At 42.1% G+C, this 27,115-nt stretch overlaps 1 protein-coding gene and 1 long non-coding RNA gene across 3 annotated transcripts in view; one reads left to right on the top strand and one right to left on the bottom strand.

Moving 5' to 3' along the window:
- BICD2 (BICD cargo adaptor 2) overlaps nucleotides 1–7,384 on the top strand; it is a 53,793-nt gene extending 46,409 nt beyond the window's left edge. The window contains exons 5-8 of one of the 2 annotated variants that reach the window (XM_067744931.1): nucleotides 477–1,484; nucleotides 1,730–1,881; nucleotides 3,205–3,415; nucleotides 5,269–7,384. In XM_067744931.1, coding sequence (XP_067601032.1) covers nucleotides 477–1,484; nucleotides 1,730–1,881; nucleotides 3,205–3,415; nucleotides 5,269–5,274 — 1,377 coding nt within the window. In that variant the 3' untranslated portion in view covers nucleotides 5,275–7,384. Of the gene's footprint in view, nucleotides 1–476; nucleotides 1,485–1,729; nucleotides 1,882–3,204 lie in introns of both variants that reach the window. The other variant, XM_067744930.1, reaches the window with a different exon arrangement.
- On the bottom strand, nucleotides 505–18,608 carry LOC137228045 (uncharacterized). The gene is made up of 4 exons (XR_010945120.1): nucleotides 18,330–18,608; nucleotides 18,135–18,210; nucleotides 3,112–3,257; nucleotides 505–641 (listed from the first exon to the last, which is right to left on the bottom strand). It is a non-coding gene; the product is annotated as an uncharacterized lncRNA (long non-coding RNA).
- Nucleotides 18,609–27,115: the final 8,507 nt, after the last annotated feature.

Genomic DNA, 27,115 nt, shown 5'->3' on the forward strand with positions numbered 1-27,115 from the left:
CTTTTACTTACGTTTCTTTTACATAGGTAATTCTGTATTGTTAACCTAAGTGGAATTGCAGCATTATAGGTGGAAGGTGCCCAGAGAATTAGGTTTCTGGTTACAAGTTTGGGCACCACCAGAGGTTTTCTTATGTCGCTCTGAGGTCCCTGTGTGTAGTTTCCCATGCTGTGTCCTGTAGACACGTCACGTCAGGGTTTCCTGCCCCGACTGAACAGAATCCCAGGGTCTGCACCACAGCCCCTTGGTTCACTGCATGTCTCTGAGGAGGGACTCACCAAGCCCCGCAAGCATCTGGGCAGGGGGAAGAGCCATCATAGCGCCCCACACATGACACCTCCACCCGAATTTATCACAGAGAGGCTAGCAGGGTGATGGTCATGGCATGGATGGGGTCACTCCTGGGACTGTCCAGGGGTCTTCTGAGCGCAAGTACTCCTGTGGGCTGTTGACGGGCCTTTTCTGTGCCTTCGCAGATGGAGCGGGAGAAGGTGGGCCTGCTGGCAACGCTGCAGGACACACAGAAGCAGCTGGAGCAGGCCCGAGGGGCCCTGTCGGAGCAGCACGAGGAGGTGAGCCGCCTCACAGAGAACCTGAGTGCTCTGCGGCGCCTGCAGGCCAGCAAGGAGCGGCGGACAGCCCTGGACAGTGAGAAGGAGCGAGACAGCCATGAGGATGGTGACTACTATGAGGTGGACATCAATGGGCCTGAGATCCTGGCCTGCAAGTACCGTGTGGCCCTGGCAGAGGCTGGTGAGCTTCGGGAGCAGCTGAAGGCGCTGCGCAGTGCACACGAGGCCAGCGAGGCCCAGCACACCGAGGAGAAGGGCCAGCATGAGGCCGAAAGCCAGGCGCTCACTGAGAAGGTCTCCCTGTTGGAGAAGGCCAGCCGCCAGGACCGCGAGCTCCTGTCCCGGCTGCAGATGGAGCTCAAGAAGGTGAGCGACGTCGCAGGCGAGACACAAGGCAGCCTGAGCGTGGCCCAGGACGAGCTGGTGACCTTCAGTGAGGAGCTGGCCAACCTCTACCACCACGTGTGCATGTGCAACAACGAGACGCCCACCCGTGTGGTGCTGGACTACTACCGAGAGGGCCCGGCTGGCGCCGGCAGCTGCAGCCCTGAGACCCGTGGGCGTCACTCACCTGTCCTGCCCAAGGGGCCGCCTGCCTCAGAGGGTAGGGCCAGGGACAGCAGCCCCTCACCTGGCTCCTCACTGCCCTCGCCCCTGAGTGACCCACGCCGGGAGCCCATGAACATCTACAACCTGATCGCCATTATCCGTGACCAGATCAGGCACCTGCAGGCAGCTGTGGACCGCACCACAGAGCTGTCGCGGCAGCGCCTGGCCTCACAGGAGCTGGGCCCAGCTGCGGACAAGGACCGGGAGGCACTCATGGAGGAGATCCTGAAGCTGAAGTCGCTGCTCAGCACCAAGCGGGAGCAGATCACCACGCTGCGCACGGTGCTCAAGGCCAACAAGCAGGTGTGCACGGCGCTCGGGTCCATCAGGGGCGGGCACGTGGGCGGGGGGTTTCTCACCCTCCCTGGCCTCCTGTCCGTGCTGTTCCTGCTACTGAAGGAAAGATGTGAGAAAACCTCACCTCAGTGCTGCGGGGAGGGGCTGAGGCCTTTGAGAGGGCTGGCTGGGGCCTTGGTCTGTGGCACTGAGGCAGCAGACCTCTCCTGGCGCCCCTCACCTGCCCGTCTTTTGCATCTCTGACCCCCTAGACAGCAGAGGTGGCCCTCGCCAACCTAAAGAGCAAGTACGAGAACGAGAAGGCCATGGTGACCGAGACCATGATGAAGCTGCGCAACGAGCTCAAGGCCCTCAAGGAGGACGCGGCCACCTTCTCCTCACTGCGTGCCATGTTCGCCACCAGGTAACGCTCACTGCTCCTTTCGCTGCTCAGCAGCCCAGGGGCCCAGTTTTGTCTCCACTTTACGCCTAAGATGAGAAAGTTGGAAGCAGAAAGCTGAAAGAGTGGGTCCTTATGGCCAGGCTGGAGGCATGAGCTTCGAAGGAGAAACAGGCAAGTGGGCAAGCCAGTGATAACAAATGAGTTTGCCCCCAGAACTTGGTGGGAAGTTCATGTATTTAGAAGGAAGGTTTCCCTCCCAGCAGGGGCGGGGTCCCAGTGCTGCCCCTCTGACCCTACCAGTTAAGAGTTTGTGGGGGTGGCAGGCGGCGTCTTTCTTTAGGCCAGTCCTGTGGTCAGGAAGCCGGGCAGGTGCAGAGCTGGAGGCTGCTTTTGGGACCTGCTTCTGGGTGTTTCCCTATTCAGAGAGGCATGGTGCCATCTGCTGGCCAGTGTCAGTCAGGGTTGGGAGGCTGAGGCTCTGGGTTAAACAGCGTTGAAACTGAGCTCAGGGCCTACTTTGCCTTGTGCCAGGGTGCTGGGCACTCCCTGCATTTCAGCGATGTGGGAGGAGGGGGCAAAGACAAAGAAGCTTCCAGGCCTCTCTGGAAGCTTTCTTTCCTCCTGGGCAAAGTGCTTGGGAAAGATCTCAGTTAGTCCTCAGCACATAGTATGTTGACCCTTGCTTCCTCAACTTGTTTTATTTAAAAGCCTGACTTGTCAGATGGTGCCAAGATTGCAAACCTCGGGGCAAGGGTTAAAACTTGCTGATGGTCCTTGGCCTTGGTGGATGGGGGTGTAGGGTGGGTGTACCCACCATCCCCTTCACCCAGGCCGCACTCCCTCCCTCAGGGACAGGCCCAGGATGGGCATTTCTCTCCCAGCTCCTTACCTAGGTGGGGAGCATGTGCCACAGCTCAGCAGATACTAAAATAGGGCTGTTTATGACATCCACATGTGCTTTTCCCAGGCTCTGGTTAGCCATTTGTTCTAGACTTACTAAGCACCTACTGTGTGCTTGGGCTATTCCGGGAGCAAGCCAATTCCTGCCCTTGGGTTTATCCCCACATCCTGAGAGCCAAGTGATATCACACCTCCAGCCCGCTGCCCCTGAGCCACCTGGAGGCCTTGAAGGGCAGCCACCACCTCCTTTAGTGAAAACTGGCTTCAGAGAGCCCCTCCCAGAGAAAGCCAAACCTCAGAGGGGCACATCCTCTTCGTTTCTAGCCCAGTGAGCAGATGGGGTCTGCTCACCTTCTGGAGCCCTCAGTACGGGAGCCATGATCACACACGCCGCTGGCTCTCCCAGGTCCTTCAGCCACGCTCTTGCCTCTTGCGTCCCCGCAGGTGTGACGAGTACATCACACAGTTGGATGAGATGCAGCGGCAGCTGGCAGCTGCTGAGGACGAGAAGAAGACACTCAACTCGCTGCTGCGCATGGCCATCCAGCAGAAGCTGGCGCTGACCCAGCGGCTGGAGCTGCTTGAGCTGGACCATGAGCAGACCCGGCGAAGCCGCGCCAAGGCCACCCCCAAGACCAAGCCTGGTACCCCGAGCGTAAGTCACACCTGCGCCTGCGCTAGTGACAGGGCTGAGGGTGCTGGGCTTGCTGCCCAGGTGCTCTGTGGCGAGAAATATAACGTTTACTGCGATTAGGGCCGCAAGGGTACACGCTGCAGCTAACCTGCCGCATATCACCTGTCCGCTTCACCTCAACTAACCTGGCAGCAGCGGGACCATGGTGCTAGGCTGGTCTTAACTGTGACTAATGCACAGAGGGAAGAAGTTAGCAGAGGCAGCCTGCTTCTCCACCTGGACACTGCAAGCTTTGTGTCTGTTTCTCACCCCTCGGGACCACCCTTCACAGCAGCTGCTCTCTTGGAGGGGTGGTCAAGGTGGGGTTGGAGCCATCTGTCCTCACAAAAATGTGGCTTCCCAGGGCCCGCGTGCCATTGGCTCTCACGGGGAGGGGCAGAACTTGCATTGAAACTTGCATGTTCCCTGCATGTGTCTAATGCAGTTGTACTGCCCCGGCACCCAGAAACCAGTGTTAGAGGTTCCAGCCTGAATCCCAGGTGCGGCCTCGGAGGACACTCTGTGCTTGGTACAGATTACGGAGACAATTATTTTGTAGTTTGCGCGGCATCTCGTTACAGTTTATATTTGGGACAGAATTACAGAATTCCTTCCCCTAAACCCAGAGGAAGAGCAGCCCTGTGTCCCATGTCCTCCAGCCCAGGCGTACCTAACCACACCCCAGACCAGAGCTCAGCAGCCTCAGCTTCTCTTTCTGAGATTTGTACGCTTGTCCGGTGGCCTGCAAGGTGACAAATCGGCAGGCCAAAGGCTTGGGTTTTTTCTAATGAGAAAAACTTCCCAAGTGCCTGGCCAGACCTCTGTCCTCACAGGAAGCCCATCCTTTTGTACTTAGAGTGTCCCCAGCTTCCAGTTGGATTTTTTCACTCTCTGCCCATTATCAGGCCTTCCTCTCAGGGGGCTTCAGACTACAAGAAACAGGGCTGTGGAAACCCCCAACCTGAGCTTGAGTTACCAGCGGGCCAGGCTGAAATGAGGGACTGGGTTCCACACCTATTAACTGAAGCCCAGCCTGGTGTAGGAAGGGAACCTTGAATGGACCCAGGGCTAGTTTCAGGATTCACAGTAGGAGGAATATGGTTCTTGATCATCAGTGCAATTCCAGAGGTGGTGACAGGCAGGAAAGGCAGCCATAGTACTCCCCCATGCTCAGAAGCTGCACCCACACCAAGAGCTTTGGCAGCCGAACTTCTCTCAGTGTTTCTCTCCATGTCATCCTTGGGCCCACCAGTCATGAAGGTGCAGTCTTCCTGAATAGCTCTTTGCCTCCTCTCTCTGGGGCCCAGAGGGGGAATTTTCATTGTCCCTGCACACTGGTATCTGCCCTCATTCCACTCTTTCCCTTAATTCCCAAGCATGTCTCAATTCCCACCAGATGCCAGGTGCTACCCAGACCAACTTGGATTTGGCAAACTGCGGAGTGAAGATACACAGGATGGACCATACCTGTCCCTTCTGTGTGCCTATACCCAGCTCCAGGCTGTTTTGCAGATGGGATGTCAGATCTTGGATTCCCCTCCCACTTGAGAAGATGTCAGGCCATCTCCCCTCTGCAAGCAGGACTTCCAGGGGCGTGGCTGCCTGCTGGTGCCGCATACTGCTTCTGCCTCCTTGCCAAGCCTGGCACACAGCTTCTCTCCATACTTGTAAAGTAAAGGGTCTTCATGAGGTACTCGGGGCCAGCGGCGCCCCCTAACATATGCAGGTCTTCTCTGCTGCCAACTAACACACCCATGCCCTCACAGCTCGGTGAGAGCTTTAGTTGTCTGACGGGTGACCGGTTCTAACGTTGTCTTGTTTTCTCCCATTTTCAGCTGTAGAGTAGCTGCTGGGAGGACTCGGCCGCCGGCCCTGTCACACTGCAGCCCCCTCCCCTCCTCTCCCATGGGCCCACGCAGAGGAAGGAAGGGCAGCCTAAAAGTCCACTTAGAAACGTTTTTGGATATGCTACTGCAATTCTTTTCAAAATAGCATTCCCCAAGTTTTTAATGGCAGAGGAAATAAAAGCTTTAATGTTGAGAATGCCGGCAGCTGCTGCTTGGAAAGGCCTTTGTACAGGCGCTGAAGAACCTGCTTGGACAGCAACCACCAGGCTTGCTTAGGAACCCTCTAGAAACACTCACCACTGGGGTATCCCTATTACAGATACTCCTTTTTTACCCAATCCACCTGTGCACTTTTGATATTTTGATATTATATTTGCTTCCTTCATCCCTGGCGTAGAGATGGTCTCAGATGCCGTAGTCTGTCTCGTGGTCCTGTAGCTCCCAACGGTGTGTTGATCTGTTATCAGCACATGGCACAGGTGTGTCCTCCTAGCGTGTAGCTCTAGACTGTTTAGGTGAAGGCTTCAACTTGGTAAGGAGCCCGGCTAAATGTATCCATGCTGTGGTTCAGCAGCCTTTTAATTATACGGCATTGTGGTTCGTGTTTGAAATTACAGATTTTAAATGCCATTGTTCATTAAGAAATCCAGGGTATTCGGATTCTGGGGTTTTTCATATTGTATTATTATTATTCTTAGGAATAGTTCAATGTAACAAGAAGAAAACTTGACCTTTGCTCTGGTTAAACAGTAAAAGGCACTTGAAAACAAAAAGATAAATTATTGAATGAGTAGTATTACCTACAAATTCCAGAATTTTCTGGGTTTTAGGACATTGTGAAGCATGACTGATTAACAGAATTTTATACAACTGTACCAGTGAAATTCCAAATTGGAATTGTTTTGTTACTCCGGTTGTTGTGCCAAATTGTGGTACACTTAGAAAATTCTACAGTCGTCGATTTTTAGGGTGTTATATTTCAACGCCTTTTTGTTAGTAATCATTGCCAGTAGTGCCTTCATCAGTTTAGGGAGGTGTTCCAGCGTAGTTTATTCTCTAAAATGGACAGTGAAGAGCTAGTTGGGAATGTTGAAGGCCAGTGTGGACCAATCAGTGTGAACAGGTGCACACCTTCTAACCTGACCCTGGGCATCTTCATTGAGGGAAAGAAAACAGCAATTGTGCAAAATTCTGTTAGTCAGTGATTCTTTACTGTGCAGATCCTTGCAAATTCAGGGGCTGAGAAAACGAAAGTGAACACAAACCTTGAGTGTGCTTTGGGAACCAAATGGACTTTATGGGACAAGCTAAGCAAGCTATGTGAACAACACGCCACGTTTGTGAAGAGTGGGGCGGGTGGCAGGGGAGCCGGCACCGTCGGCCTCGTGCATTGGGGTGAGGGCTAGCCATAGTATTCTTTGCAAATGTGAGAGAGAGACATTATATATTCTCTTGCTTGGTGTAACTAATCACTGTTAATTTCAGGAAACAGAAGTCACTAAAGCTCCTTAGCAAACCAGATCTATGTCCTGTCCTGATTTGCTGAGTGAGGTTGTGCAAGTGGTCAAATTGGTACTCAAGGAGGAGGAAGAAAAAGTGTCCTCTCTCCTCCAAAATACAGGACAAATTATAATAATATAAGTAGCAAGAATAGAAGAATTCTGTTTCCTGGAATAAGCATTTTTATTCCTAGTTGTAGGGACCCCTATTTTTACCTTCTCTTACAGTGTTGATTCATAAGAAATAATGTTACATTTACAAAAACTTCATCTGTACGGGGTATTTATTTGCAATGATGTCTGTGTACTGTATTTTTTCTGTGCATTACCTTAGTGTCAGAATGTCTTTATTTTAAGATCATATGCATGTTCTCCTGCCAAGGAACCTTTACACAGACCCAAACAAACAAAAATGCCTTCAGATTCTGAGAAAATGAGGCACTGCATGGAAAAGGAATAGGAAGGAGAAATCAGTCACAACTTGGGACACAGACATATGGTGCAAATGTCTGTAAAGCCAGTGCACATAGGAACAGTGGGCCTGGGTAAAGGGTCACGTTGGTAGGACCAGTAAATAAAGAATAATAAAAAGACAAAGCACAAAACTTGTTCTCTGTGGTTGCTCCGACCCCCTGCTCCAGATGACTGTGGGTCCAGCAATGCACTATAATTCCAGCACCTAAAACAAGAAAACCAGCCTGTCGTTAACCCTGGTGGTGGAAACTGGAAGCAACCTGAAGCCCATCTCAGGAGGCGTGGGGGGAAGGGGAGACAAGGGGTGCCTCCCGTGACGGGCGTCAGGTGTCATGAGCACCCAGCAGCGTGGCAGTGAGAGCACATTGCCTTTGCATTGTACTGACTAGGAAGCAAAGAGATTTGCATGACGAGGGATCCTTTGCCCTCCAAACTCTTGCTCGTTGTGCCCAGGAATGAATAGGTGCAGGCAACAAGAGTTACTTGTTTGTCAACACAAAACCATGTTCACCTGCAGGAATGTGTTCAAGGCACGCTGAGCCCGTCCCAGTGATTGCTTGTGAGTGTGAGCATAGGGTACAAATCATGTCTGAGGGAATAGGAAGTCTTAGGGACAGTTTGCCACCTCTCCTTCTGATGGTCTCAGTCAGGCCTGAGTGATTTCACCCAAATCTCAGGGCTTCCCTTGGGGAGGCTGTCTGAGGTCAGGATCCTGCTACCCTGGCATCTCCTCTCCACCCGGAGTCTCCCTTGGCTTCATGGTCACTGAGAGGCCCCCTCCTTCTGACAATCCCCACCCATCCCACTTTAGTAGCATGGACCCATGTTCAGTTTGAACCTTTCTTTCCAAAGAGAATTGTTTTTGTAACTCAGGAGCTAGAAGGAGTCTTCTTTCCCTACTGTCCTGTCATCCCAGCAGTTCCCTGGAAGAGGTTGGGAAGAGAGCCTGCGACAGATCTGGAGGAGACCCCCAGGAGGAGGGGGCATTGGCAGTGAGCTGAGCAGGGCAGGCTCTTTTTCAGGTGGGGATACCACCCGGTCCTCGGCCCAGTCCTGCTTTTTGGGGTGTTTGATTTGCACAAGCGCATATGCTGAGGCCTTCCCTACCCCTCAGTGTGCTTCAGGTCCTTGAACATGTGCTTCTTCAGGAGTGGCAGGCTCCTGAGTGGGTGGGGTCCTGGGGAGCCTGTGGGAGGGGGCAGTTGGAGCTGAAAGGCTTTCCACTTGGTCTTCCTTTCCGAGAGGGAATGTCCCCATTCCTGCCACCTCCTCCATCTCCCTGCAGTGATTTTCACCCCCACACACCCAAGCAGGTTACCAGAGCTGGAAACAACAGCGCCAGCTTGGAGACACTGCCTCCTGCCTTTGGGAGCCTCCTGGAAAAACAGATATGCCTTCAGTCTGACATCACACTGGTGTGGAATTTTGGCAGGGATCAGATGCCATCAGGTTCGCCTCTGTGCTCATCTTTCATGTGTGCCCAAACAGAGCTGGAAGAGCGATGTGTTATCATTTTGTCAGATTTCTTGTGGGAAAGCACACTGGCTCTTGTGAGTTCACCTCAGTCATCCATGAACTTGCCTTGGTAAGCCTAGGTCCCTGGAGCGGAGGCTCCCTCCTCCCCGCCACCCCCCGACCCACCCACACACACAGCTCCTCCTCCTAAGCAAATGGCAGTGCCACAGTACCTTACCCACAGAAAAGGCCTCCCTGCCTGGATAGTATGAGCACACCCCCTCGTGGGCCTCCATGAGAACAATAGGAATCAGTGGTCACACCCACACACACCAGGATCCATTTTCATCTCTTAAGGAATCAAGATTTGTTTTATTTACCCTAAAGTGTTTGTGAAGTATAGCACACATACATAGGAGTGCAGGCAAGTGTCCAGTGGCTGTATATTTGCAAAATGGACACACTCTGCAGCCACCATCCAGATGAGAAAGCAAATGAAGGCAGGCAGTCCCCCAAAGCCCTCGTGCTTTCTGCACCCACTCCCTTTCAGGGATAACTCCCTGAGTCTGTCAGTTCAGGCCACTTGTGCCATTTTCTGTACTTTATATAAATGGAAGCATACAGTAGAGACCCAGACCTATAATAGATTTGCTTACCAAACTACATTTGATTTCTCACACCATCATCGAACTATGGTTGTCTCACTTTTGGTTCAAAGACATAAATCAATTGACTGTAAAATGACGGGAAAAGTTATTCCATGCAAACAGTATCCAAAAGAGAACAAGAGTGATTCTACTAATATTAGACAGAATAGACTAATTAAGACAAAAATTGTTACAAGAGACCAAGAGGAGCATTATATAATGATAAAAAAGTCAATTCACCAATAAGATATAACAATTATAAACATATGCAACAGACAACCGAGCCCCCAAATACAGTGATAATACAAATTACAGAATACAAAAGAATAGACAAATAGATCGATGGAACAGATTAAAGAATGGTACTGGAACACCTGGACATCCACATGCAAAAAGTTAATCTAGACTCAGACCATAAACGCTTCACAAAAATTAACTAAAATGGGGCTTCCCTGGTGGCGCAGTGGTTGAGAGTCCACCTGCCGATGCAGGGGACGCGGGTTCATGCCCCGGTCTGGGAAGATCCCACATGCCGTGGAGCGGCTGGGCCCGTGAGCCATGGCCGCTGAGCCTGCGCGTCCGGAGCCTGTGCTCCGCAACGGGAGAGGCCACAGCAGTGAGAGGCCCGCGTACCAAAAAAAAAAAAAAAAAAAAATTAACTAAAATGGATTGAAGACTTATACATAAAACTCAAAATTGTAAAACTTCTAGAAGATAACATAGGAGAAAATCTAGATGACCTTGGGTTTGGCTTTTTAGATACAACACCAAAGGCATGATCCATGAAAGAAATAGTTGATAAGCTAGGCTTCATTGCAATTAAAAACTTCTCCTCTGCAAAAGACATTGTCAAGAGAATGAGAAGACGGCTGTCTTCTGGAAAGAAGCTATTTGCAAAAAACATAAACGTTTCATTTTGGATAAAATAAAAGGGAATACTCTTACACTGTTGATGAGAATGTAAATTGGTGCAGCCACTATAGAAAACAGTTTGGAGGTTCCTTAAAAAACTAAATATAGAGTTACCATATGATCCAGCAATCCCACTCCTGGGCTTATATCTGGAAAAGACAAAACTCTTAATTTGAAAAGATACATGCATCCCAGTGTTCATAGCAGGACTACAGTAGCCAAGACATGGAAGCAGCCTAAGTGTTCATCAACAGATGAATGGATAAAGAAGATGTGGTGTATATATATATGCAATGGACTATTACTCACTATAAAAAAGAATGAAATAATGCCATTTGCAGCAACATGGATGGACCTAGAGATTATCATACTAAGTAAAGTAAGTCAGATAAAGACAAGTATGATATCACTTATATGTGGAATCTAAAAATTAGTATAAATAAGCTTATTTACAAAACAGAAACAGACAGAAAACAAGCTTATGGTTACAAAAGGGATAGGGGAGTGTGTGTGTGTGTGTGTGTGTATTCTAATCACTTTGCTGTAAACCTGAAACTAACATGGTATTGTAGGTCAGCTATACTTCAATAAAAATAAATTCAAAAAAATTTCAGAATACCTTAATACTGTAATGGTAGTGTGTAAATCACTTAACTCTAGTATAAAAGCTAAAAGACAAAATTTAGCCACAATAATTTGTTAATGGTACACAATATAAAAATATGTAAATTGTGATATCAAAAACATAAAATGGGGGTGTAAAGCAGTACAGTTTTTATGTGTGATCAAAGTTAAATTGTCAATTAAAAATAACTGTTTTATGTAAGCCTCATGGAAACCACAAAGCAAAAACCTATAGTAGAAACACAAAAGATAAAGAGAAAGGAATCAAAGCACAACATTACAGACATTATCAAATCACAAATGAAAATAGGAAGAAAGGAACACAGGAATTACAAAGCAGTCAGAAAACATTTAGCAACATGGAAATAGTAAGTCCTTACCTATTAACAATTACTAAGTGTAAATGGATTAAGTTTTTTAATCAAAAGATACAGAGAGGCTGACTGGGTTAAAATTGAAGGAAAAAAAAAAAAAAGACCCAACACCCTACAAGATCCTGCCTGTAATCAGTCCAGCTTTAATGACAGTTGTAGACTGAAGGCAAAGGTATGGAAAAAGATATTCTACGCAAATGGAAACCAAAAGAGAGCAGGGGTAGATATACTTCTGGCAGACAATATAGACTTTAAGTAAAAAAATGTGACAAGAGACAAGGTCATAAATAATGAAATAATGATAAAGGGGTCATTAAGAAGATATAACAATTGTAAATAGGTATGCACCCAACATTGCAGCATCTGAATATATAAAGCAAATATTAACATGTGAAGGTAGAAATAGATAGCAATGCAATAATAATAGACTTTAATATCCCACTTTCAACAGTAGAGCATCCAGACAGGAAATCAGTAAGGAAACATTGGACTTGAACTGCATTTTAGATCAAATGGACCTAACAGATATATACGAAACATTCCATCCAACAACAGAAGATATACGTTGTTCTTAAACACACATGGAACATTCTATCATACATTAGGTTACAAAACATAAGATCTTAACAAATTTAGGAAAACTGAAATCATAACAAGTATCATTTCTGACCCTAATGGCATGAAACTGGAAATGATTGACAGGAAATTTCACACACACAAAAAGGGAAGTTAACACACACCTGTACAACCAGTAGATCAAAGAAGAAATCAGAAGGAACATCAAAAAGTGTCTTGAAACAAATGGGAAAAAAACATACCAAACTTATGGGATGCAGGAAAAGCAGTTCTGAGTAGGAAGTTTGTAGTGATAAGTGTGTACATTAAATAAACAACCTAGGACTTCGCTGGTGGTCTAGTGGGTCAGACTCTGTGCTCCCAATGCAGGGGGCCAGGGTTGGATCCCTGGTCGGGGAACTAGATCCTGCATGCATGCTGTAACTAAGAAGTCTACATGCTGCAACTAAAACCCAGTGCAACCTAAATAAATAAATAATTTTTTTTGCTGTACACGGGCCTCTCACTGTTGTGGCCTCTCCCGTTGCGGAGCACAGGCTCCGGATGTGCAGGCTCAGCGGACATGGCTCACGGGCCCAGCCGCTCCACGGCATGTGGGATCTTCCCGCACCAGGGCATGAACCTGTGTTCCCTAGCATCGGCAGGTGGGCTCTCAACCACTGTGCCACCAGGGAAGCCCCAATAAATAAATATTTTTAAAAAATAACCTAACCTTACATGTCAAGGAACTAGAAAAAGAAAAAGCCCAGCATTAACAGGAGGAAGGAAGTAGCAATTATAAGAGTAAAAATAAATGAAATGGAGATTAGAAAACAATAGAAAAGGTGAACAAAACAAGAGCTGTTTTTTGAAAAAATAAAATTGACAAACCTTTAGCAAACTTACTTTAAAAAGAAGATGCAAACAAAGTCAGGAATGAAAAAGGAGGCATTACAACTGATACTACAGAAATACAAGAATCATAAAATACTACTATGAACAATTATATGCCAACAAATTGGATAGCCTAGAAGACAGATATAAATTTCTAGAAACACAACCTACCAAGACTGAATTGTGAAGAAATATAAAATCTGAACAAACCAGTAACAAGGAGATTGAATCATAATGAAAAACACCCCAACAAAGAAAAGTTCTGTACCTAAGGTTTCACTGGTGAATTCTACCAAACCTGTCAAGAATTAATACCAATCTGTCTCAAGCTCTTTCAAAAAATTGAAGAGAAGGGAACACTCCCTAATTCATTCTATAAAGCCAGCATTACACTGATACCAAAGCCCAACAGGGACGCTATAAAAGAAAATTACAAGCCAATACCTCTGATGAACGTAGATGCAAAAATCCTCAACAAAGTCCTAGCAAACCAGATTCAACAGCACATTAAAAGTTCATCAAGTTGAATTGGGATTTATCCCTGGGATGCAAGAACAGTTCAACTTACATAATAAATGTAATATACAACATTAACAGAATGAAGGAAAACACATGATCATCTCAACTGAGGCAGAAAAAGGGACTTCCCTGGCAGTTCAGTGGTTAAGACTCTGCGCTTCCACTGCAGGGGACGTGGGTTCAATCCCTGGTTAGGGAACTAAGATCCCACATGCTGCACAGCATGGCCAAAAAATAAATAAAAAATATAAAGGCAGAAAAGGCATTTGACAAAATTCAGTATCCTTTCACAATAAAAATAGCCAACTAGGAACAGGAGGAAACTACCTCACCATAATAAAAGCCATATATGAAAAAGCGACAGCAAATATCCTACTCAGTGGTGTAAGACTTGAAAGCTTTTCCTCTAAGAGCAGGAACAAGGCAAGGATGCCTACTTTCACCACTTCTATTCTACAGAATTGGAAGTTCTAGCCAGAGTAATTAGGCAAGGAAAAAATAAAACAAAAGTCATCCAAATTGGAAAGGATGGATTAAAATTTTGTCTGTTTGCAGATGATATAATCTCATATGTAAAAAAACTGAAACGTTTGCACAGAAAATACTGTTATAATTAATAAATGAATTCAGCAAAGTAGAATACAAAGTCAATACACAAAAATCAGTTTTGTTTCTATACACTAACAATGAATAATCTGAAAAGGAAATTGAGAAAACAGTCCCATTTACAATAGCATCAAAAATAATAAATACTTAGGAATAAATTTTACCAAGGAGGTGAAAGACCTGTACACTGAAAATTATAAATCACTGATGAAAGAAGTTGAAGAAGGCACAAACAAATGGAAGGAAAATCCTGTGTTTATGATTGCAATAATTATTCTTAAAGTATCCATACTGCCCAAAGCAACCTATAGATTCAGTGAAATCTTAGGAAAATTCTAATTTTCACTGAAAAAAAAATCCTAAAATTTGTATTGAACCACAATAGACTTCGTGTACCCAAAGCATTTTTGAGAAAGAAGAACAAAGCTGGAGGACTAACACTTCCTAATTACAAAGATATAATAAAATAATATCATACTGGGACTTCCCTGGCCGTTCAGTGGTTAAGACTCCATGCTTCCACTGTGGTGGGGCACAGGTTCAATCCCTGGTCAGGGAACTAAGATCCCGCCTACCACATGGTACAGCCAAAAACAAACAATATGATACTGTCATAAAAAGACACACTGACCAGAGAACTCTGTTCCATTAGAAAGTCCATAAACCCACACATATATCGTCAACTAACCTTCAACAAGGGCGCCACGAACACACAATGGGGAAATGATAGTCTCTTCAATAAATGGTGTTGGGAAAACTGGATACTTACTACAAAAGGATGAAACAGGACACATATCTTTCATTATTTGAAAAAATCAACTTGAGAGCGATTAAAGACTTAAATGTAAGTAAGTCCTGAAACCATAAAACCATAAAAAAAGCTCCTTGACATTCATCTTGGCAGTCATTTCTTGGATATGACACCAAAAGAACAGACAACAAAAACAAGTGGGATTACATTAAACGAAAAAGCTTCTTCACAGCAAAGGAAACGGTCAACAAAATAAAAAGGCAACCTACATAATGGGAGAAAATATTTGCAAACTATATGTCTGACAAGGAGTAATATTCAAAATATGTAGGGAATTCAATGGGGAAAAAAAGTAACCTGATTAAAAAGTGGGCAAAGGACCTGAATAGACACTTTTCCAAGGAAGACATAGGTATGCCATTAGGTACATAAAAAGTTGCTCAACATCACTAGTCATTAGGGAAATTCAAATCAAAACCACAATGAGATATCACTTCACACCCATTAGGATGGCTATTATAAAAAGACAACAGATAACAAGTGTTGTTGAGGATGTAGAAAAAAGGAAACCTTTGTACACTGTTATAGGAATGTAAATTGGTACAGCCATTAAGGAAAATGGTACGAAAATTCCATAAAATTAAAAACAAAACTGCCGTATGATCCAGTAATCTCTCTTCTGGGCTTTTATCCAAGGGAAACAAAATCAGTATCACATAGAGATTTGCAGTCCTGTGTTTATTACAGTATTTTTCACAATAGCCAAGATATGGAAACAAGTTAAGTGTACCTTGGCAGATGAATGAAGGTAATGTAGTATATACATACAATGGAATATTATTGATCCGTACAAAGAAGGAAAGCCTGCCATTTGCAATGACATGGATGAACCTGGCAGGCATTATACTAAGTGAACTAAGCCAGGTAGAGAAAGATAAATACTGTGTGCTGTCATTCATATGTGGAATCTTAAAAAAAAAAAAAAAATGTCTCATAGAAGCAGAGTAGAATGGCCGTTGCCAGGGGCTGGGGCTGGGGAAAATGGGGAGATATTGGACAAAGAGTACAAACTTTCATTTATAAGATGAATAAATTCTGGGGATCTAATGTACAGTGTGCAAATTAAATATGTAAAGCTGTATATAATTGGATCAGCATATAGTATAGATTACTATAGTTAGGAATATTGTATATATAAAATTTGCTAAGGCAGTAGATTTGAAGCTTTCTCACCACACATACACACACAGAGGCACAAAAGGCAACTATGTGAGGTAATGGATGTGTTAATGGTAATCTTTTTACAATGTGTATGTATATCAAATCATTGCATTGTACACTTTAGATATATACAATTTGACTTGTCAATTATACCTCAATAAAGCTGGAAAACAAAATGACTGAAAGGGGAGAGGATAGAGGTGTAAAAGGAGCAAGCTTTTTTTTTTTATGTTATTGCAGTTAAGATGGTATAAATTCAGATTAGAATGGTATAACTTTAGGATGTTAAATGTGATCCTCTGGTAAACTTAAAAGAAAATATCTATAGAATATACACAAAAGGAAATTAGAATGAAATTTAAAGATTTTACTACCAAAAACTCAACTAAACATAGAATAAGACAAAAACACAGAAAATGAGGATGAAAAGGTTATAGGGCATAAAAACAAGCAAACAAAAAACCGCAATGACAGAAGGAAGTCCCTCTTTAATTACTCATTAATTACACTTAATAAGTAATTAAGTGTAAATGGATTAAACTCTCCAATCAAAAGACAGATATTGGCAGAATGGATTTTTAAAATGATCTGACTATATGCTGTCTATGAACAACTCAATTGAGATCTAAAAACACAAAAAGAAAAGGATATATGCAACAACATAGGAGGATCTTGAAGTCATTATACTAAGTAAAATAAGCCAGTTACAAAATGATAAAAATACTGTATGATTCCGCTTACATGAGGTACTTAGGGTAATCAAAATCATAGAGATAGAAAGTAGAATGGTATTGCCAGGGGTTGGGAGGAGGGGGCAAAAGGGAGTTATTGTTTAATGGGTACAAAGTTTAAGTTTTATGAGATGAAAAGAGTTCTGGAGATGGATGGTGTTGATGGTTGCAAAACATGAATGTACTTAATGCCTTTCTACTGTACACTTAAAAAAGGTTAAGATGGTGAATTTTAGGTTATGTGTATTTTACCACATTTTAAAAATTGGGGATAAAAAGATGCTCAACATCATTAATCTTGGGAAAATGCAACTCAAAACTACAGCGAGATACCATCTCATACCCATTATGATGCCTACTATCAAAAAAAAAAGGAAAATAATGTATTGATAAGGATGTGGAGAAATTGGAACCCTTGTGCACAGTTGGTGGGAATGTAAAATGGTGTAGTCAATGAGAAAAACAGTACGGTGGATACTCAAAAAATTAAAAATGGAAATACCACATGATCCAGAAATTTCACTTCTGGGTGTGTATACTCAGAATAATTGAAAGCAATATCTTATGAAGATATTTGTACACCAATGTTCATAGCAACGTTATATTCGCAGTAGCTAAAATGTGGAAGCAACTCACGTCCCTTAATGGATGAATGGTTATGCAAAATGTGGCGTATGCGTACAATGGAATACTATTCAGCCTTAAAGGTAAGGACATTCTGACATGCTACAACATGGATGAAACTTAAGGACATTATACTAAGTGAAATAAGCCAATCATAAAAAGACAAACACTGTATGATTCCACTTATGAGGTACTCAGAGGAATCAAAATCATAGAGACAGAAATAGAATGGTGGTTGCCAGGAGGCTGTGGGTTGGGAAGGATGGAGAATTCTTGTTTAATGGGTATAGAGTTTCAGTTTTACAAGATGAAAAGAGTTCTGGAGGTGGGTGATGGTGTGGTACATAACAATATACTTAATACCACTGAATTGTACAATTAAAAATAGTTAAGATAGTATATTTAATGTTATGTGTATCTTACCACAATAAACCACTTTCAGTAATTGAAAGAACAACTAGGCAGCTAATTGGAAAGGATAAAGAAGATTTGTACAACACTTATCAAGCAACTTGACCCTAGCTGACACTTATAAAACACCCAACTGTAGAGTACATATTCTTTTCAAGTATTCATGGAACATTCTTCAGCACAGTCCATATTTTGAGACACAAAACAAGTGTTATAAGGTTGAAAAAGATAGAAATTATACAAGGTATGCTCTCTGACACAATAGTATTAAAGTAAAGGTCCATAATTGACAGTAATATGAGAAAGCTCAGAATATTTGGAAATCAAAAAACTCACTTCTTAATACTCTGTGTCCAAAGAAGAAATTAGAAGGAAATTTTAAAAATATTTCTAACTGAAAGAAAAGAAAAATGCAACAAATCAAAATATAGGAGATGCAGCTAAAGAAGTGCTTAGGGAAATGCTTTAAACACTTAAGTCAAAAAGAAAAAAACGTATGCCAAACTAACAATTGCTTAGGTTGTTAAGAAAGTATAAAAAGAAGTATAGAGAATTACCTGGAGATCCAGTGGTTAGGACTCTGCGCTTTCACTGACATTCAATACCAGGTCGGGGTGACTAAGATCCCACGAGCTGCATGGCCAAAAACAAAAAAGTACATTTATCATAACGCAAATAGAATGAAGGAAATTATAAAGATAAAAAGCATAGGGAGAGAGCAAGATGGTGGAATACAAGGACATGGAGCTCACCTCCTTCCATAAATGCATCAAAAATATATCTACATGTGGAACAATTCTTGCAGAATACTGGATGCTGGCAGAACTCATACAACCAAAGCTGCAAGAAGGATCACCACATAACCAGGTAGAGCAAAAGAAAAAAAAAAGGAATCAGAAGGAGACCTGCACCCCTGGGAGGGAGCTGTGAAAGTGGAAACATTCCCTCACCCTGGGAACACCCTTCCCCTGCTGGGAGGTCAGCTGGGACAAAAAGGGAGCTTCAGAGGCTCAGAGGAGAGTGCAGCAACTGGCTTGTGGCAGGCAGAACAGAAAGAGACCAGCACAGATGGTCCCGGCCACCTGGCTGCACGCCCCAGCCTGAGACGTGCATCTGCTGTTGCATGCAGGGGCTGGTTCCTGAAACTCAGGCTTCAGCAGACAAACCTGGAGAAAAGACTGGAGTTGGCTGCATGGAGACAGCCTGAAGGGGCTGGAGTGTGACTCAGGCCATAACTGGGGGTGTGCACAGGATGAAGCCCAAATCCCCCATAGAAACCCCATTGTTGACACACATGAAGGGAGGGGCAGGGCCCCACCATAGCAGTCTCATTTTCTGCGTGCTCACAGCAGGCACAGCTCCACCTCTCTGAGCTCTGGGAGCATGCCCATGGTTGCCCACACATGGAAGTGGGGCTGAAATCAACCGTGTCTGGTGGCTTTGCAACTTTGACTGATTTATGCTGCTGGTGCCTTTGTAAGCTCAGTCCCTGCAGGACATCTTAGCGAATTACTGGTGCCCCCACGGCTGTGGGAGGTCCAGAGTTAGCAGCTTCAGGCTTTGTGGGTGTACGCACGCAGAGGCGGGGCCAGGGTCTATGCTGATTCTGTAGCACCTGTGGTGGGTCCAGATGTGCGACTATGCATGACTACAGTGGGTCCCAGTGCCTGACTTCAGTTCTGCGCTGGTGGATTTAGGAGCACAGTGCCTGAGAGACATCTGGCCAATTGCCTGCATTCCCACGGCTGAGGCAGGGCCAAGGGCAGTGCCAAAAACAGTGTACTTTGTGCACGTGCACAATGGATAACAGATGACACAACAGAGCGCACTTCCCAGTGGAAACCTCCTTTGGAGGAATGCTCAGTGGCTTCTCTCCCAGCGGAAGTGCTCCAGTTCCACCTACTTCACACTGCAGCTCAGAAACAGATCTGTGGCTTCTACTCCAACAACTAGGGAGCAGACCCTGCTCCTGACAAGGCTATAACAGCCAAAGAGCAAAGAGGAGGCCCTACTCAACATCCAGTGCAAGCTCTATTCAACATAACACCAGTCACACCCCCTATCAAGGGGATAATGGCCAGCACACCCAGAGGAAAGATGTGGCAGGCAACCATACCTAAAACAGCCCTCACACCAAAAATGTTAGATTCATGCAGCCTACACAGGGACACTCCCACTTAAAAACAGCCCTTCAGGACCACAGTTGATAATTGTTTCTCCTAAACTCAGAGAATCAGAGAAATATAAGTAAAATGAAGAAGCAAAGGAGCCACTCCCAATTAAAAGAACAGGAGAAATCCCCTGAGAGAACAAAGAAAGAGACCTTTCCAGTCTACTAGATCCCAAGTTCAAAAAGGAAGTAATAAAAATACTGAAGGAATTAAGAAAGGCTATTGATAGAAATGTAGATCACTGTAAGAAGGAACTAGAAAGTATAAAGAGTAACTAAGTACAATTAGAAAACTCATTTGCCGAGATGAAAGCTGAGCTAAAGACAATAAATAGCAAAGTAATGTTGAAGAACGAATAAGTGATCTGGAAGATGGAATAATAGAAATCACCCAATCAGAACAGCAGACAGAAAGACAAATGAATAAAAAGAAAGAAAGCAATATACGAGATCTATGGTATAATATAAAGTGAGCCAATCTACGCATAATAGGGATCCCAGAAGAAGAAAGAGAATAGGGGATCAAAAAGTATTTGAAGAAATTATAGCTGAAAACTTCTCAAACCAAAGGAAGGAAATAGATATCTGGGTACTGGAAGCAGAGGGTCCCAAACAAGATGAACCCAAACAGACCTACACCAAAACATTATAATTAAAATGGCAAAAGTTTAAGATAAAGAAAGGATTCTAAAGGGAGCAAGAGAAAAACAAAGAGTCAGTTACAAGGGAACCCCCATAAAGCTATTAACTGATTTTGCTACAGAAATGTTGCAGGCCAGCAGGGAGTGGTGAGATATATTCAAAATCTTGAAAAGGAAAAAACCTGCAATCTAGGATACTCTACAAAGCAAGATTATCATTTAGAATAGAAAGGGAGATAAAGAATTTCTCAGACAAGCAAAAACTAAAAGAATACAGCAGTACTAACCCTATCTTAAAAGATATATTGAAAAGTCTTCTCTAAACAGAAAAGAAGCCAGAATCTATAGGAAAGAGAAAATCACAACTGGAAAATAAATCACTTAAATAAGCCACTACATAGAATTTTAAAAAAATAAATTGTGAAAGCAATGATAACTACAGTGAACAGAAAAAGGATAAACATGAAGATGTAAAAGAGGACATTATAACAACAGAATGTGGGGGAGAGGCGTAAGAAAGTGTAGGTCTTTTTTAAAGAATGTGTTTGAGCCTATATGACTACCAGTCTAAAGCAAGTAGATATAGTAATTTGTTAATATACTCGAAAAACAGGGTCGCCACAAATCAAAAACATACAATAGACGTACAAAAACCAAAACTAAACAAGAGAACTCAAGCATAATACAAAAAGTAATCAAACACAAAAAGAAAAAAAGAAAAAGGAACAAAAAAGAAATACAAAATCAATTGGAAAACAAGGTTTAAAATGGCAATAAAACACATCTATCAATAATTACCTTAAATGTCAATGGTCTTAATGCTCGAGTCAAAAGACATAGAGTGGCAAATTGGATAATAAAACAAGAGCCTACATATGCTGCCTATAAGAGACCCACTTTAGGGCAAGGGACACACATAGACTGAAAGTGAGGGGATAGAAAAAAGATGTTTCATGCAAACGGAAATGACAAGAAAGCCGGGGTAGCAATACTCATATCAGGCATAATAGACTTTTAAAAAAAAAGGCCATAAAGAAAGATAAAGAAGGACACTATATAATGATAAAAGGATCAAGAAGAGGATATTACACTCATTAACAGATGCAGCCAATATAGGAGCACCTAAATACATAAAACAAATAGTAACAGCCATAAAGGGAGAAATTGACAGGAATACAATAATAGGAGACTTTAACACCCCACTGACCTCAATGGATATATCTTCCAGACAGAAAATCAGTAAGGCTAGAGATCCCAAATGAAACAATAGCATAATTGGACTTAATTGATATCTTCAGGACATTACATTTTAAAAAAACGAAAATACACATTCTTCTCAATGCACATGGAACATTCCCTAGGATAGACCACATACTAGGACACAAAAACAAGCCTCAACAAATTTAAGAGGATAGAAATTATTTCAAGCATCTTTTCTGACCACAATGGCATGAAACTAGAAATCAACCACAGAAAGAGAAACAAGAAAAAAATACTTATATGGAGGCTAAACAACATACTACTGAAAAACCAATAGGCCAATGATGAAATCAAAGAGGAAATTTAAAAATACCTTGAGACAAATGACAATGAAAACACAACCATACAAATTCTATGGGATGCAACAAAAGCAGTCTTAAGAGGGAAATTCATAGCCATACAGGCCTTCCTGAAAGAGCAAGAAAAATCTCAAATAACAATCTAACCTACCACCTAAAAGAATTAGGGAAAAAAAGCACAAACAAAAGTCAGCAGAAGAGAGGATATAGTAAAGATCGGAGAGGAAATAAATAAAATAGAGATTAAAAATAGAAAAAATTAATAAAACCAAGAGCTGATTTTTTGAAAGGGTAAACAAAATCAACAAACCTCTGGCCGGCCAGGTTCACCAAGAAGGAAAGAGAGAGGACCCAAATAGACAAAATAAGAAATGAAAGAGGAGAAATAACGACTGATACCACAGAAACACAAAAAAACCTTAAGAGAATACTATGAAAAATTATGTGCCAAAAAATTGCATAACCTAGAAGAAATGGAAGGGTTTCTAGAAACATATAGCCCACCAAAACTGAATCAAGAAGAAATAGATAATTCAAACAGACCAGTTACTAGAAGTGAAATCGAATCTGTAATTTAAAAACCTCCCTGCAAACAAAAGTCCAGGACCAGATGGCTTCACTGGGTAATTCTACCAAACATAACAAAGAAGAACTTATACCGATCTTTCTCAAACTCCTCCAAAAGATTGAAGAGGAGCGAACACTCCCAAAGCCATTCTCTGAAGCCACCATCACCTTTATACCAAAACCAGACAAAGACACTACAGAAAGAATGAAGGAAGGAAGGAAGGAGGGAGGGAGAGAGGGAGGGAGGGAAGGAGGGAGGGAGGGAAGGAGGGAGGGAGGGAAGGAGGGAAGGAAGAAAGAAAGAAAGAAAAGAAAGAAAGAAAGAAAGAAAGAAAGAAAGAAAGAAAGAAAGAAAGAAAGAAAGAAAGAAAAAGAAAGAAAAAGAGAAAGAAAAAGAAAGAAAATAAATTACAGGCCAATATCTTAGATGCAAAAATTCTCAACAAAATATTAGGAAACCAAATCCAACAGCACATAAAAAGGATCATACACCATGATCAAGTTGGATTCACCCCAAGGTCACAGGGATAGTTCAACATATGCAAATCAATGTGATATGCCACATCAACAAAAGACAAAAACCATATGGTCATCTCAGTAGATACAGAAAAAGCATTTGATAAAATTCAACATCGATTCATGACAAAAACTGTTACCAAAGTGGGTATAAAGGGAACATATCTCAACATAATAAAAGCTATTTATGGCAAACTCACAGCCAACATAATACTCAATGGTGAAAAGCTGAAAGCCTTTCTGCTAAAATGTGAACAACACAAGGATACCCAGTCTCACCACTTCTCTTCAACATAGTATTGGAAATCCTAGCCACAGCAGTCAGACAAGAAAAAGAAATAAAAGGCATCCAAATTGGGAGGGAAGAGGTAAAATTGTCATTATATGCAGAATGACATGGTATTATATATAGAAAACCTAAAGACTCCACACAAAAACTACTAGAACTGATAAGCAAGTTCAGCAAGGTAGCAGGATACAAGATTAACAGACAGAAATCTGTTGCATTTCTTTACACTAACAATGAAGTATCAGAAAGGGGAAGTAAAAAACAATCCCTTTTAAAAATTGCATCCAAAACAAAACAAAACAAAACTTTGGAATAAAACTGACCAAGAAGGTGAAAGACTTACATGCTGAGAACTATAAAACGTTGATAAAGGAAATTGAAAATGATTCAAAGAAATGGAAAGGTAGCCCATGCTCTTGGATTAGAAGAATTAATATTGCTAAAATGGCCATACTACTCAAAGCAATCTACAGACTTAATTCAATCCCTATCAAATTACCCATGATATTTTTTACAGAACTAGAACAAATAATCCTAAAATTTATATGGAACCATAAAAGATCCAGAATTGCCAAAGCCATCCTGAGGAAAAAGAACAAAGCTGGAGGCATAACCCTCCCAGACTTCAGGCAATACTACAAAGCTACAGTAATCAAAACAGCATGGTATTGGCACAAAAACAGACATGGATCAATGGAACAGAATAGAGAGCTCAGAAATAAACCCACATACTCACAGTCAATTAATCTTCAACAAAGGAGGCAAGAATATACAATGGAGAAAACATAGTCTCTTCAGCAAGTAGTGCTGGGAAAGGTGGACAGCTGCATATAACTCAATGAGGTTAGAACAGTCCCTCACACCATACACAAAAATAAACTCAAAATGGCTTAAAGACTTAAGTATAAGACACGTCACTGTAAAACTAGAAGAGAACATAGGCAAAACATATTCTGACATAAATTGTACCAGTGTTTTCTCAGGTTATTTTCCCAAGGCAATGGAATAGAATAGAGAGTGCAGAAATAAAACCTCACATGTATAGTCAAGTGATTTTTGACAAGAGTGCCAAAGATCTTTGATGGGAAAAAGACAGTATTTTCAACAAATTGTGCTGGGAAAACCCAGCACATGCAAAAGAATGAAGCTGGACCCTTACTAATGCCATATACAAAAATTAACTAGGAAGAGGATTCTGGGAAGATGGTAGAGTAGGAAGGACCAAGAATCTGTCTCCTCACCTGGACAACAGTTGCAGTGGCAGAATCTGTCTGATATTACTATATGGGACCTCTGAAGTCTGTTGAAGGATTGCAACTTCCAGGAGAAGGCTTAGATCATAAATTGCTATCAATTTCAGCTCTTAGCATATTAGCAGCTACCCATCAACCACCCACAGCCACATGGCAAGCAACTGTACATATGTTTCTAGAGCAGATTGCATGCAGCATGTGGGAGCAAGGGTGGGTAAAAGAGACCCTGTCTTCCAAATACTGGAGATCTGTGTTCTGATTGCTGCTTCTGATCATAAACGTGCAAAGATGTGGGCAGCCATTGTTGTTCCATCTCCTCCCATTGTTGCAATTCCCTCCTCCTCTGGCTTAACTGACTTCCAGAGATTTAAAGGGCTAGCACTCTTCCTCCTGCCTCTTCTTTTTTTTTTTTTTTTCTTTTCCCCCTTTCAGGAACCAGACTTTCAAGACTAGGACATTCGAAAACAGCTGCATATGTGAGGAAAATTACAATAGAAAGTGACTGTGCATGCCCAAGGAAAGGCTCAGAAAAGACCTAAAAAAACCCGTTAAGTTTACACCTCAGACTGATCCTCAGCACAGAGACAGCCTACAAGAATAAAAATAATAATAACAGAAAGTGGCAAACTCTGGGAGAGGGGGAAATCTCATTTAGCACATTTTTAGATTCAAATGTTCAGTGTTCAGCCAAAAAAAAAATCACAAGATATACAATGAAACAGGAAAATATGACCCATTGAAGTAAAAAAAAAAAAAATAAGTTAACAGTCTGTTCCTGAAAAAGAATTAATGGTTGAGGGACTTCCCTGGTGGTCCAGTGGGTAAGACTCTGTGGTCCCAATGCAGGGGACCTGGGTTCATTCCCTGGTCGGAGAACTAGATCCCACATGTGTGCCACGACTGAGTCCACATGCTGCAACTAAAAAGGCCCCTCATGCCACAACTGAGACCCAGTGCAGCCTAAATAATAATTAAAAAAATTTTTTTTAATTTAAAGAAAGACATAATGGTTGATATTATAGGCAAAGACTTTAAAACAACTGTCTTAAAGGTGCTCAAAGAACGAAAGGAAGATGTGGAGAAAGTTTTAAAAAATGTGAACAAAATGGAATTATCAATAAAAAGATTTTAAAAACTGAAAAGAAACCTAAAAGAAATTCTGGAGCTAAGTGAAAAAGAAAAATTCACTAGAAGGATTCAAAGGCAGATTTGAACTGGCAGAAGGAAGAATCAGTGAACTTGAACATAGGACAATGCAAATTATTGAGACAGGAACAGAAAGAAAAAATGATTAAAGTGAACAGAACCTAAGGGAGTCCTGCAAATTGAAAGGACACTAGATAGCAACTCAAAGCAGTGTGGAGAAATAAAGTTCTCAATAAAGGTGAATACATGGGCAATTATAAAATCTAGTATTATTGTAACATGGTTTGTAACTATACTTCTTTTGTTCTACATGATTTAAGAGACTAATACATTTAAAGAAAATAAACAATTATTAGTGTAAAAGCTAGTATTACTGTAACTTTGGCTTGAAACTCCAAATCTTGTTTTCTAAATAATTAAAGAGACTAATGCATTTAAAAGAATTATTAGTTTATGTTTGGGCGCACACAATGTATACAGATGTAAATTGGTGATATCACAACTGAAAAGGATGGGGACAGAACTGTAAAGGAGCAGAATTTTGTATGTTATTTATGTTGCTATAAATTCAAATTAAAATGTTATAACTTTAGGATCTTATATGTAATCCCCATGGTGACCACAAAAAGAATAGCTAAGAAATATGCACAAAAGAAAATAAGAATGGAATTGAAACATTTCACTGCAAAAAAACAACTAAACACAAAAGAACACAGGATTATAGGAAATGAGAGACAAAAATAGCCATAGGACTATAGAAAACAGAGGTCTCTCCTTGTCAATAATTACTTTAAATGAAAAGGGATTAAACTTTCCAATCAAAAGATAGAGATTGGCAGAATTTATAAAAACACATGTTCCAGCTATATGCTTCTATAAGAGACTCACTTGAGATCTAAAGACACAGACAGGATGGAATGTGAAAGAATGGGAAAGATATTACATGCAAATAGTAACCAAAAGAGAGCAGGAGTGATTATACCAATATCAGACACAATAGACTTTAAATCAAAAAAGATTACAAGAGACAAAAGAATCTTAACAAAATACTAACAAATATAATTCAGCAGTTTATTAAAAAATTTATACACCATGACCAAGTGAGATATATTCTTGGAATGTAAAGATGGTTCAATGTATGAAAACTGATGAATGTAATGCACCACATCAACAAAATGAAGGGGAAAAGCATGTGATATCTCATTGAAGAAAAAGCAATTGACAAAATTCAACATCATTTCATGATAAAAACACTCAAAAAATAGGAATATAAGGAAACTATCTCCACATCATAAAAGCCATATATGAAAAATCCACAGCAAACATAACACAATAGTGAAAAGTCTTTCCCTATAAGATCATAACAAGGCAACAATGCCTGCTTTTATTACTTCTAT

The sequence above is a fragment of the Pseudorca crassidens genome, chromosome 7 (genome assembly GCF_039906515.1).
Source record: "Pseudorca crassidens isolate mPseCra1 chromosome 7, mPseCra1.hap1, whole genome shotgun sequence".
In the NCBI taxonomy this organism is placed as follows: domain Eukaryota; kingdom Metazoa; phylum Chordata; class Mammalia; order Artiodactyla; family Delphinidae; genus Pseudorca; species Pseudorca crassidens.